Source organism: Mauremys reevesii, linkage group 1, assembly GCF_016161935.1.
Source record: "Mauremys reevesii isolate NIE-2019 linkage group 1, ASM1616193v1, whole genome shotgun sequence".
NCBI lineage: Eukaryota > Metazoa > Chordata > Testudines > Geoemydidae > Mauremys > Mauremys reevesii.
Window position 1 is genome coordinate 204,165,505 of NC_052623.1, and position 13,762 is coordinate 204,179,266.

The window sequence follows — 13,762 nt, forward strand, 5'->3', positions numbered from 1 at the left end:
CCTGCATGTGGAATATTTACCTTACCAAATATAGTAATATGCATCTCTATTGTGCTTCTCAAAGGACTTAAAGCTTTAAGAAGCCACACCTCTGAGGTATTACTTCATTTCACAGACAGAAACAGACAGAGAGGTTAAACAACTTGCTAATGTCACACAGAGTACACAGGTATTTAACCGGGAATGTAACTCGGGTCTCTCAAACTAGCTATTAAGACATCACATATGAGAGTTAATAGACATTTCGAAATTAAAATTAAGAGTCAAGGTCTTTAATATTAGTTAGCAGTGGAAAGTTAAAAACAAGCATTTCAGTACCTGCATTGTGAAATGTGTCTACCCATCCCCCATCACCATCATCTTCTTCTATAATTGCTTCCAGTTCATCTGAATACTCCATCTGTTTACACCGCTTGTAGCATGGCACTGTAAAGATCAGCAAACTCTTACGAGGAATAGGATAACTGCAATCAGATACTAGACAGAGCAGAGACAAACTCACTCTGCAAAGCATTCTGCAGTGAATAAGTTTCCCCCAGCCCCTATTTGCTCTCTGTGGTACAAGGTTTTTTTGTTTTTTTTTAAATAAATAGGTTAAAAATATAAATTTAGACAAAATACCTTCAACATTATACAATTTCAGTACATTTGGGTTAATCTTTTAGAATTTCCAACCTTAATTATTCATGTGAATTTAGTGCAGGGGAAGGCAAAATGATACTTGGACTCTAGTTAAAGAGCTGGTACATTCCAGGCAGTGGTCACACAATCATCTTACATTTTTCTGCCACTTGTCATTGTGCCTCAACCCTGACCTGTAAGGGTCAGAAGGGAGTTTGAGTCTCCAGATTTTCTGAGACTGCGAACCATTTGGTGGTATCTGGGAACTACCTATCCATTTGTTTCATGCATGTCACTGAACAGCTTTTAGTCAGTGCAGATCTTGGCTGAATTGGAACGTGCAACTTTTACTGGTTCTCTGCTGGGCAGACTTCTACTTAAAGTGCAGTAGTCATGTAAGTGACAGATCAGTTTGTCACCTGGAAAACTGCTGTTAACAGTAACATGGTTATTTAACAAGATTAGTTTACCGTTAATCATATGCATATGTTCAAGTTGTGCTTTCTACATTAGCATTTTTACTGACAAACCTTTTGTCAGTCAGGGGTGTGGGGAACCCCCCCCCGACCAATGTAAGTTGCACCAACAAAAGCGCTGGTGTGGACAGCGCTATGTCAGCGGAGAGAGTCTCCCGCCAACATAGCTACTGCTGCTCGTTGTGGGTGGTTTAATTATGCCGACAGGAGAGCTCTCTCCTGTTGGCATAGAGCGACTACACAAGAGATCTTAGAGGCACAGTAAAAGTTTGCGTAATAGTACATATCTGATTTAAAGGCAAAACTGACATTTTCATTAACATAAATAGAAAGATTACGTCTGCAACACTCAAACCCAGCCCTGGAGAAGAGAATTAGTATATAAGAGCTACACTTCATAAGCGGACTGTAGACCTTCTACAAAAAACAGGGCATGGGGACAGGGTCAATGAAAACTAGAGGACATCTCCCTGGAAACTGGTTAGTAGGGTGCTCTGTGGCATCTTTTCTGCAAGCATTTAACTTAAGTCAGAGGTTACCAGTATACCGTGGTCCCAGACGACTGAGCGCAAGAAACATGGAATCCTGGATTTTCTTCCTCTGAAGAGTGACCGGGAGAGAAAGGGCACCAGAAGATCCCACAGAAATTGCAAGTACATCACTTAGCCATGCAGTCATTGCTATTGCCTGCATAGCAAGTTCATTGCAACTGTAGGCAGCACTAGGGGTGGGATGGTAAATAATTCAATTAATTTCTCTGCAGACCACAGGGCATTCCATTGGCCCACTGAGGATTTCAAGTCTCCAAAATGGGTAAGTCAAGTCAAAGCATGGAATGCCACCTCATGAGGCCATAATTCCTTCTCGCAGGCCTTCAATTACATAGTTTTTGCAAGCCAGAACTGAGGGGGCTACATTGGCATTTTTGTGATTGTCTTTTGTCTCAAACTTTGCCTATGTTTCTTTTGTGAAAAGAAAGCTTCCCCCATAGTTTTGGCTCAGATGCAAGTTTTCCTCTTTTATAGCAAGTGGGGCAGTCAGTACTAGCATTATACAATGCTTTAATTTTGTGACCATCAGTTGACCTGTTTCACAGCAGAATTCTGCAGTTTCACTAATATGGTGATCTGAGTTACATGGTTTGTATGAGATTAAAAGTATGAGTGTTACCAAGTAAAGCATTTTGGAATACCTTTAGTAAGCCAGGAAGAACCTGGCTTACTAAAGATCCAGTATTGGGGAGGGTGAAGGAAGAAGAATTTTAAGTTAAAATCTCACCCTTGCTAACCATTGTGTGTGGAAGGGCGGGGGGGAGAGGAGGTGGAGGATTAGAGGAAGCAAGCAAGGAAGGAAAGATAAGGAGGGCTATTTAGTGTTTCTGGACTTAAAGTTTTCAATTTCACAATGCAAGCTGCAATGCTGACCCCAAGCATATATTTATCATCTTCATGCTCGCTGATAACAGATTCTGTGAGAAGAGAGATCTGAATACTCAAGTTCAGACAATCTGCTGCTTGTGTCACCACAAAATTAAAATGCAGAAGATACAAGGGAAGGTTAGTTTTCATTATCAATTTTATGTATAGGGTAAAATTTGGGTGCACAAGCATGTTCCAATAGGCCTACAATTATTTTCCCCTCAAGTCATTCACAAGAGCTGTACTGCATTCAACTCTACTAAGAGTCATTCTTACCATTTTTAGTTACCAAAAACTGTTTGTCTGTTGGCAGATAAGCCTTGACCTTTAATTCTTCTCCTGAAGCCCTTTAAAAAAAGCATACCACAAAAAAGTGAAAACTTGTTTTGTAGAGACAAGAACACTTCTATTTTCAGTCTGTGTGGCCAGAAGACAAAAATACCACCTTCCTGCTTCTGTTTGAGATTAGTAACCACCACATATGTAGTAGCAGAACTTGAGATATACTGCAAAAACAACCTACCTCTTTGCAATTTGAAACATACCAAGCTGACCAATGAGGTGATCCCAAGTGTGAGCAGGAAGGGGCTGGGAAGAAGTATATTTAAAAGCTTTCAGCAGAATCACCTCACAACCTATTGTGACTCTTGCCATGCTGACAAATCTAAATCTACTAATCATATATTGCCCACATGCATTAGTTTTTGGCTTGAACAATAATAATCTGAACACTAATGTTATGTTCTAACCACTAACCATTTCATGATTTATTTTTGTGAGGTAAGAAAGACCCTGTTAAAATTTATTGAGTACATTTTTTGTATATTCTCATTGCATTTCAGAAACGTTAAAAAAAGCCTTCTCAGAGTGATTATGGCATGTATATTCAGAGAGAGACACCAGTATTTTCTAATCTATAACTCAGCTGGATATGGACTCAAGATCAAATTTAAGTAGTATAAGCTATTGTTTTTAATATGTAGGTTACATCAAGCCAATGACTTCACAAGTAGCCCCTTGTAGTTAGTAAGTTCAGTGACTCTCTGCCACCATGACAGAGAACATGATCTCAAGACTTCAGATTCCCCATAACCAATGGAGCCAAGAAAGGTCCCAAGGGAGAATGAGCCTGCTATTACCATTAGAAATTCAAAGTATTCATACCAGAGTGGTCTGTTTTCTATATCCACCTCAGAAGAAACCATCCTGACTGCAGCTACAAATGGTAGCTAATACAAAAGCCTCCCCCGCTCCCAAAAAAGTGACTGTAATTTGGATCATGACAAAGATATCAATGGCATGGGTTCTACGGCCAGAGTTCATGTCTAGATTTAGTTCTCATCTACATTAAATTGAGATATACCATACATTTTTGCATCTGATGCAAATGTAATATGACAAAAAAATGTGCTGTTCCTCTAGCTTTCCACACCTCTAGCTCTTTGTGCCTCATTCTCTTACTTACCATTGCCAAGTAGGACAGTGGTGAACTAAATGGTCTCCAGCTGCCACAAACTGTTTGGGCACAAAGAAAAAGGTGAAATGCGTACGTAGTATATGGAAACTCTTATGAACTGAGCAGTATTAACATTTCAGTTGTACAGAGATCACATTTTTGTAAGTGTGTTCAATGTAATCTTCATAGCACTTTATGCTTTAGAGATGCAGTGAAAAGAAAAAGCATCTGTTTCCTCCAACTGGTGTAGACAGACACTGACTGATTTCTTTCATCTCGAGGACCCATGCAGTAAAGAGAATCATAACTGCAAAGATGGACAGAACTTCTAAGAGTTTTCTCTATACCTTATGGCAAACCCAAAAAGGTTTATGAACATTTACCAGGCTAGTACATTTAAAATATACTTGTCATAAATATAAAGGGAAGAGTAACCACCTTTCTGTATACAGTACTATAAAATCCCTTCTGGCCAGAGGCACAAAATCCTTTTACCTGTAAAGGGTTAAGCAGCTCAGGTAACCTGGCTGACACCTGACCAAAAGGATCAATAAGGGGACAAGATACTTTCAAATCTGGGGAGGGGGAAAAGGCTTTGTTTTGTCTGTTCTGTCTATTCTGCGTGCTTGCCGGAGACAGACCAAGAAGGCAAGAAATCCAACTCAATTAGAATTAGTAAGTAATAATAAGGGAATGTGTTAGCTTACTTTTATTTTGGCTTGTAATTTTCCTTGTCTAGAGGGAGGTCTTGTGTAGAGGCAGGTTTATCCCTGGATTTGTAACTTTAAGGTTTTGCCTAGAGAGGAAATCCTCTATGTTCTTGAGTCTTTTGTTATTCTGTAAAGTACTTACCACCCTGATTTTAGAGAGGTAATTCTTTTACCTTTGATTTAATTAAAATTCTTCTTTTAAGAACCTGATTGATTTTTCATTGTTTTAAGATCCAATGGTTTGGGTCTGTGTTCACCAGTACCAATTTGTGAGGATATTATTCTTAACTCTCCCCAGGAAAGGGGGTGTCGGGGCTTAGGGGATTATTCTCAAGCCTGCCCAGGAAAAGGGGTGTAGGCGGTTTGGGGGGATATTTGGGGAAGGTAGGGCTCCAAGTGGCCCTCCCTAAATGTTTGTTTAAATCACTTGGTGGTGGCAGCATTACTTAATCCAAGGAATAGGAGTTTTTAACCTAAGCTGGTAAAAATAAGCTTAGAGGGTCTCCATGCAGGTCCCCACGTCTGTTCCCTAAAGTTCAGGGTGGGGAGAAAACCCTGACATTTGTTCACTCCACCATGAAGACAGCAGTGAAAAAAAGCTAGTTTTATTTGCCCATGGGGAAAGTTTACTCTCGCCTATATCAGGATTTGACAAGACTGCTTTATTAAATAAATGCTTGTTACAGTTAGCAATACAGGCAAGTAGAATTTGGATTGACATTTAATTTTTGTGAAAGATTTTCTTCTTTAAAAAAACCCAAATGGAAGTATTTCCCCATTCTCAAATTTTAACTAGAAGTTCTTAAAAACATTTCCCTGCAGTGTTCAAAGCCAAACACTGTAACATGAAGAAACTGAAAGTGAAACGGACATCACTTATTCATTGTTAAAGTCGAGAGAAATGCAAGTGAGTAAGCAAGCAGATACAAGCATTATAGCATGGCAGTGCCCAAAGATGCCAATTATGAATGGATATCAAAGTGTGCTAGGTGCTGTGAAAACATATGAAAATAGGTCCCTGTCCTGAAGAGTTAGATTTTAAAAAAAACTCTTAATAAACTGTAAATAGTAACTGAGGTAAAGAAATTTCTTAATTATGTTTCTAGTATATTTAAAAAAACAACAGCATTTAAGAGCTACATAGAGTGAATATTAATGCAGTCTCATCCAGTCATTTGTTTGTCCCTTATTCTGTTCATAATGGGAAGGATCAGCTGAAGTTTTAAAGCCCATAGTGAATTTGTTTTGCTCGTTCTTTTACAATGTTGTTAGTTTTGCAGATGGCTTACACATCTGTTGTTCCAGCTGCTTCCCCATTTTAAAATACTACTTCACAGTAACATGCTACTCAGCTGACAAACTCATTGCAGAATGGCTTCACAGGCTATAGTATAGATTGGCCAACCATTTTCTCTCCATGTGCTCCAAAAACAATGCAAGTCAGCATAACAAAAATATCAATGTTTGTTCAGTATGGATAATAGATTTACTCCAAGGAAAAGTAATTTCCTCTTTCTAGGAAAGCGTCTGGAGACTGACCTCTATCAAAAGAGATGTTTTACCGTAATGGGGAAAAACAGTTAAAATAAAATTTAAAAATAACAAAAAAACCAGGAAAGATCTATAAAGTCATTCACTCATACATGAAAACACTCTGTATTATGTAGAAAACTGCAGCATTCTTTATAATCCTGTACTTGTTTAAAACACTTGAATGGATTGCTTGTAGAAATGGGGAAAATAGGTACATCCTAACCATTTTAATAACATCGTCAACATAAGATGTCATTTTAAAGTGTTTTCTTACCTAGGTTAACCACATAAATTACTAAAGTGAACTTTAAATCTCATTTGCTTTTCATCCTTCAGTTTTTACAGTGAAACTAAGCCAGTCAGTTTCACTTTGATTTCCATGCAGTAGTTCTATGAACATAGGTTTGTGTTCACAGTACTGCAAGAAAATATTTAACTTAAACATCCTTAAATATGTTAATACAAATAATTTTCAGTAAGCGTACATTTAAAATTTTATAAAATTAAGTCTGGTGGTGTCCTTTTGAAATGTTACTAGCAAGGATTTAACAGAATACTCATGTGACATCCAAAAAAAGTGTTAAAATGAATTCAAATATCTGTCAATATACTAGAAACAAGAAGAGGCAGGATAGGAGTTTAGCCAGGTGATGCAGTGGGTAAATTAGCTAGATAGCCACCTCAAGAGATATTATTAGACCTAGCTTTAGACCATAGGACCAAGTCACAAAACTGCCATAGACTGAATCACAATTTGCAATCAGCATTTCAGAGACCAAAAAGATTGGAACAACAACAAAAACCATAACAAAATGCAAGCATGGAATTGAAATGCATTAGCAAAGTGGTATAAGTTTGTGGGCCAGCAAAACAAAGAGTTATCTGGCAGTAGGTACCCCTTCACTGCTTGTGTGTATTACAGTTCACTGACACACTCAAAACAAACATATGAGCGCTACCATTAAAGAGACAGCCTCCTCTTACACACTTGACAGAATTTCTCTTTAATGATAACTGTAGGACAGGGCAAGAGCTACAGCTCCTAGAACAATTAGGGATAGTGGAGGAAAATTTTTCAGAAGCACAAATGGCAGTTGAACCCTTAAAAATCCTACCCTATATTGGTCAAGGCACCCAACCTTGGTGCAATGATTCACTACTTTACTCCTCTGACCATCTGCTTTACTATGGTCTGTTTCCATCGAGAGGAGACACCCTGTTAAAGCAAGTCTTTCACTGGTTCTTTTTGACCTACCTGCACTCTCCCTCTCCACCCCCCTGCAGAAAAACTCAGCCATGGAAACCTACCAAATGGTCAATCAAAGAACCAACCAAAAATCAGTTCCTCCATGGAGCTAAAGATTGAGGTTAACGCAATACATTTGAAGATACTTTATGTGGGACTCTTAAGACACAATGTTGCCTAAGCAAGAGAGACTTTCACAGATTAAGATACACAGAACAGCTCTGAGTCTTCTAAAATAAATTAATAACCTGGGTCATGTTTACAAAGACAGAGTCAGAACCAGGGGCCCAACTGATACAACATACTTGTGGCAGAAAGGCTACCCAGTCAGAGAACCCATCAAGGCAGAGTTGGAATAAAAAGCCGTAACTCTTTGAAAGCAAATTGCCAAGATACATGGAGAGCACATGAGCTCTCAACCTCTTGGGAATCACTACACTTGGTGTCAGCCAGGTTACCTGAGCTTCTTAACCCTTTACAGGTAAAAGAGGACAGGCAGTCTCCTCACACATCCGGCAAGAAGAGTGTATGCCATAATATATGACACCAATGGTTCATTAAATCTAAGATCCTGCCTCTGGCATGGATTTATATCTAATGCTGCAAACGGCAAAGACTCCCTCCACAGTGCATATAGCAAGCTGACCCAAAAGGGAAACCCCTTCTAATTAGGACATCCCTGTGCAGCTTTTTGCCACAGATGATGGGGCTAAGTGTCAGTTCAGAGTTATCTAGAATTTTTTTTTGGGTGGTCACTGTGAAGTGAGAAGAAAATAAACAAAACTACCTCAAAAGATTGTTTAGCCCTAAAAATTGGTTAATTCTATAGTACTCCAGTAGGCTAGCAAAAATGATCTCCTCTGGCACATAGCGTAGCTCAGTAGAAATGTTTCAGATGCCAATATTGGTATAATATTTCTGCCTCATGTATCTTCCTATGTTATTTGTCTGTCTTGCCACCACTATCTTCATTTTTGTCTGATTCTGTCTCCTTCCTTCTCTGCATTTGTCTTTACCTTACCTCTCTCCTTCATCCTCCCTGCTTCCATTTTACTCTTTTGTAGTCTGAGTAGACAGTTTCAGAGACAACAGCTTTCAAACGCTAGCCCTTCCCATCCTCGTGTAAAGAGGAGTAAAACCAAAAAACACCATTGCATTCGATACAGAGAAGAAACTGGCCAGGAATCTGTAATCCTTGTTTCCTTTTACAACGGACTCCTTTGTAAGCTGCTACCAGAGACACTTACTGGAAACATGGCCAAGCTAGGGGCAGCCTATAGAGGAGTACAGAAAAATGCTTGTGCATGGCAGATGGACAACAATATGTTGTGACCCCACCACACTCTCAGCAGCAGGGGAACAAAACAGATGGTGGAAAGCACGGGGTGCTTTCAGCAAGCCTGGGCAGTCCCTGGATTGCTTAAGGGAGGGGGAGTTTTCAGTCCAATGAACTCTTTCCTGCTCAGACTTCAATGCAGAATGGAGCTGCTGACCCAGGAAAACCAAAAGATCTAAACCAGGGGTGGGCAAACTTTTTGGGCCAAGGGACACATCCGCGTGGGGAAATTATATGCAAGGCCAGGGCAGGGGGTTGGGGCGCGTGAGGGAGTGCGGGGTGTGGAAGGGGGTGCAGGAAGGGGCTCGGAGCAAGGGATTGGGGCAGAGGAGGAGTGTGGGATGTACGAGGGGGCTCAGGGCAGGGGGTTGGGGTGCAGGAGGGGTGTGGGACGTACGAGGGGGCTCAGGGCAGGGGCTTGGGGTGCACAGGGGGTACAGGATGCAGCAGGGGGCTCAGGGCAAGGGAGTGGGGTGCTGGAGGGGTGCAGGCAGGGGGCTTAGGACAGGGAGTTGGGGGGCAGGGTACAGGAGGGGTTCGGGCTCCGGCCCAGTATCACTTACCTCAAGTGGTTCCGGGGTTACAGTGGCACGCATCGGGACCAGGGCAGGCTCCCTGCCTGCCTGCCCTGTCCCCGCGCCGCTCCTGGAAGCACTGCGGCCCCTGAGGGAGGGGAGGCAGAGGGCTCTGCGTGTGCTCCCCTTGCCATGCCTCTAGGTACCTCCCCCGAAGCTCCCATTGGCCGCGGATCCCCATTCCCGGCCAATGGGAGCTGTGGGCAGGCGGTGCACAGAGCCCTCTGCTCCCCCCCACCTCCACCTGGGGCCGTTGGGACATGGTGCCGGCGGTGCCGCGGGCAGGATCCAAAGCCCTGAGGGGCCAGATCCGGCCCACAGGCCGTAGTATGCCCACCCCCGATCTAAACAATGTTCAGAGAAGGGTGGGTTCTCCCTCAGCCTATATTAGGATGCTTAGGGCTTGTGCCCCAAACTCCATTCCAAGAGGAATTCTGTTGCTGACAGACTTCAACAGCAGAAATACTTTGCACATACACCTCTACCCCGATATAACACTGTCCTCGGGAGCCAAAAGAATCTTACCGCATTATAGGTGAAACCATGTTATATCAAACTTGCTTTGATTCATTGGAGCGCGCAGCCCCGCCCCCCCCCCGGAGCGCTGCTTTACCGTGTTATATCGGGTCGTGTTATATCGGGGTAGAGATGTACTAGTAGTTATCACATCCTCAAATTTTCACTAAGTTAGCAGTTGCAAGAGTCAATTTAAGATTGATTATAATGTTATGGCAACTTTTACCACAAGTTATTACTATTTTAATAGCTTGCTTAAGTACATTTTATAAGTTCTAAACACTCACCTCTTCAGGAGTGATGACTCCAGTTTCTTTAAACTTTGACTCCTAGAATAAAGACAATTCAGAAACATTTACATCTCTGTTGACATTTGAATCCCTTTCTCTAAAGCTGAAGAAACTCTGCTAGGCCCTGATCCTGCAAATGTTTCTCTCTAGGTCAGCGATTCTCAAACTGTGGGTTGTGACCCCATTTTAATGGGGTTGCCAGAGCTGGCTTAGACTCGCTGGGGTCCAGGGCTCAAGTCCGAAGACTTCAGCCCTAGGTAGCGGGGCTCAGGTTACAGGCCCCTTGCCTGGGGCTGAAGCCTTTAGGCTTTGGCCCCCCCACACCACCCCATGGCAGTGGGGCTCAGGCTTTGGTTCCTTCACCCAGTGTGGTGGGGCTCAGGTGTCAGTCCCCGCTCCTGGCTCATGGAGTAATTTTTGTTGTCAGAAGGGGGTTATAGTGCAATGAAGTTTGAGAACCCCTGCTCTAGGTAGCTCTGTGCACCAGCTTGAAGGCAGTTGTGGGGTCAGTACCCTAGTTTGTAGCCAGCCTGCAGCCATTTTCTATAGCACAAAACATTAGCAAGAAAGTAGTTCTTTGAAGAATCTAAGAGGTTATCAGAACTGCCACATAACTGCAGAAAAATATGCTGTGGTTATCAATATTCAGTTGGCTAATAAGAGAGGTCCTGTGATCAGTGCTATACTTGCTTAAGAGGCAGAAAGCCAATCAGAACCAGGCACTCTCAGCCATGATTTCTGTAACTGCTCCAAGTACTAAACTAAGAATTATTAACATAATGCATCAGTTTGAGATTAAAAAAAGCAAAGAAGTCCAGAAATTAAGACTGATTGTGCCCACTGCCAATGTGCCTTGGACCCATTTTGTAGAGATATATTTGCTTTTTTGGTGTGTGTGTATTACACACACACACACACACACACTCCTTTATTGTGCGCCACATGCAAATAGTTTTGAGTTTCTTGAATTTTCTCATGCTGTTTTCATTAACTTGTTCTCAGTTTGGACAAGGTACATTGCTATCTAAGATTTCAGTTTACTTTTGCATTCAGACAGACATCTAGAAAGTTTAAGTGTAAAAAACAGGTGTGATTCATGCTCATGTAAACTCAGAATGCACAGAAAATTTTAGAATCTAGAAGAAATATCAGCACTGAAAGACCAGAAGTTTCCTCCCATAATTTTAAGACTACCGAAGAATGAGAGAACCAGTAGTTATCCATATTTGGGATGTACCACCCATCTCTGTAATATCTGAGGTGGATTTCCTTCCTACTGCCCTGAACAGCCCTCAGATTTCATTATCAAGTCTCAGTCCTCTTTTCAACCAGTACTCTGACTCTGGGCTACAATTCCATCCTGTTCAATCCTCCAATATCATTCAGTCTTCAGTTAAGCATACGTTCTACTGCTTCCACTGCCAGAGTTAATTGCCATAGATGCACTGCATGGGGCACAGACAAAGTCTGAGGATGTTCAAATTGTCACCTTCTAACAAGGGAGCTGGAAAAAGCAACGTCTTGTCCATATCAGCATATCTAGTCTCTCTCCTCCCCGCCCTCCAAAGATGAAGGAAAAATATAATTTAAGTGCATGATTCAGATGAGACAGGCAAAACTCTTGTGGTACCACTGCGAGACAATAGAATAACAACACTGCATGCTAATGAAAATTCTCCTTTTAAGAGTTTGGCATAATAGATAAATCTGAAGACTTTATGGCAGTGCATTATGTTACCGTATCAAAGTCTCAGAATGCAATGATCTTAGAACTTGTTCCCAAGGTGCATCATACAGCACATACAAGTCTGGGATCTTGAGAGTGGGCGGGGCCAAAACCAGACCAGCCTGGATCCCCTGTCAACCTAGTGAAGTGTAAAAGTTTGGCTTCTTTAGAAGGCAAGGCTACATTATGCTGCATTCCTAGTGGGTATTTTTAAAATCCCATCCATCTGTAGTAGAAAGAGAGCCTGAAGCAGAGGCCTGGTACAAGTCCTGAATCAAAGTCAACAAAAGTTATGCTTTGAGCAAAAGTGAGGCCCTCTCAAAAGGAGATGCTTGCCTGCAAGTTCACTGTTAGGTACATGAACTCGACGCCAGCATTGCTAAAATACACTGATTACGTAAATACATTCCAGCAGGCTAGGACAAGAACACCCCAACCTAGCAGATAAGATGGTTTGACAGAAGTGATGACTAGTGATGTTTTGTCTGAAATATCAGGAGAAAGGTACAGGGGAGGTACTAAATGTCATGAAACACGTAAGGTGATATGCAAGTTGTTTATCCCAGATGGCTTGTTTCAGTCTATAAATGCTGGAATGCTTCACCTTCACCCTTTGTCCAGCTGCTGATTCACTGTCATGGGCAAACGTATTAAATTTACCTGTAGCACATATAGGGAACTAATACTGTGCTTTGTTGGCAATAAACCTGGCCTAGCGCCTTCACCACTGAACAGTCTGTGGTCTTCTTGGGCAGTTCAATCAAAGTCTGCTGTGCGAGCTATCTTGTCAGAGCCTGTGCAACACACAGCAAGAACATACATGCAGCCAACAACTGACACCACCATTCACTTGGTTTTCAGTTGTTGTTTTGTAGCATTCCAGTCTCTCACAACAAGCTATTCAAAGTGCAAGGATGGTGAACAGCACGTGTCTTAGAATCATAGAATATCAGGGTTGGAAAGGACCTCAGGAGGTCATCTAGTCCAACCCCCTGCTGAAAGCAGGACCAATTCCCAACTAAATCACCCCAGCCAGGGCTTTGTCAAGCCTGACCTTAAAAACCTCTAAGGAAGGAGATTCCACCACCTCCCTAGGTAACCCATTCCAGTGCTTCACCACCCTCCTAGTGAAAAAGGCTTTCCTAATATCCAACCTAAACCTACCCCACTGCAACTTGAGACCATTACTCCTTGTTCTGTCATCTCATACCACTGGGAACAGTCTAGATCCTTTAATACATTGTGTTACAGTGGTTAGAAGAGGAAATTTGGAGTTATAACTCCTGGGCTCTATTTCTAGCACAGCAAGTGACCTACTCAGTAAACTCAGACAAGTCACTGTGCCTCAGTTTCTGTCTCTATACTCACAATCACAGTAATGGGCAATGTTATAAAAACTTAGCTAAAACATGGACACCACCATAATATTTTCTTCACAGGGGCAAGAAAATTTGGTTCATGAATGAAGAATGCTATAAAGTGGTCTACAAACAAGGATCTCTTACGTGAAGTACAAAATATGTAAGGAAGTTACATTACAGAAGCCTGAACTGATCAAGAGGATTGCGTTTTTGATTTTTCCATTAAAAGGGTCCCAGTAGAAACAACTCTTCTGAAAGCAGGCACTAAAGTTCTGAAAGCAAAACTGTCTTCACTGTCTTCATTACCTGGACTGAGGAAAATCCAGAGACTAAATTGACAACAAGAGAAGAAAATGGGGATTTTTAAAAAAAAAATCATCAGTTTTAATACAAGGGATTATTAGTAACAGAGGCAAGAATACTTTGCAGTAGAGCAGCTACATGTAACAAAGAACTAAAGCGACAGAAGTACCTGCATGTGTTACAGCTACATGAAGT

At 41.7% G+C, this 13,762-nt stretch overlaps 1 protein-coding gene across 1 annotated transcript in view; it reads right to left on the minus strand.

The window, feature by feature from the left end:
- The window catches only part of ATG3 (autophagy related 3), a 33,549-nt gene that overhangs the window by 18,212 nt on the left and 1,575 nt on the right, over positions 1–13,762 (minus strand). The window contains exons 2-5 of the mRNA XM_039528736.1: positions 10,175–10,216; positions 3,981–4,030; positions 2,792–2,862; positions 319–426 (exon numbers count right to left, since the gene is read on the minus strand). Of these exons, the coding sequence (XP_039384670.1) occupies positions 319–426; positions 2,792–2,862; positions 3,981–4,030; positions 10,175–10,216 (271 nt within the window). The remainder of the gene's footprint in view (positions 1–318; positions 427–2,791; positions 2,863–3,980; positions 4,031–10,174; positions 10,217–13,762) is intronic.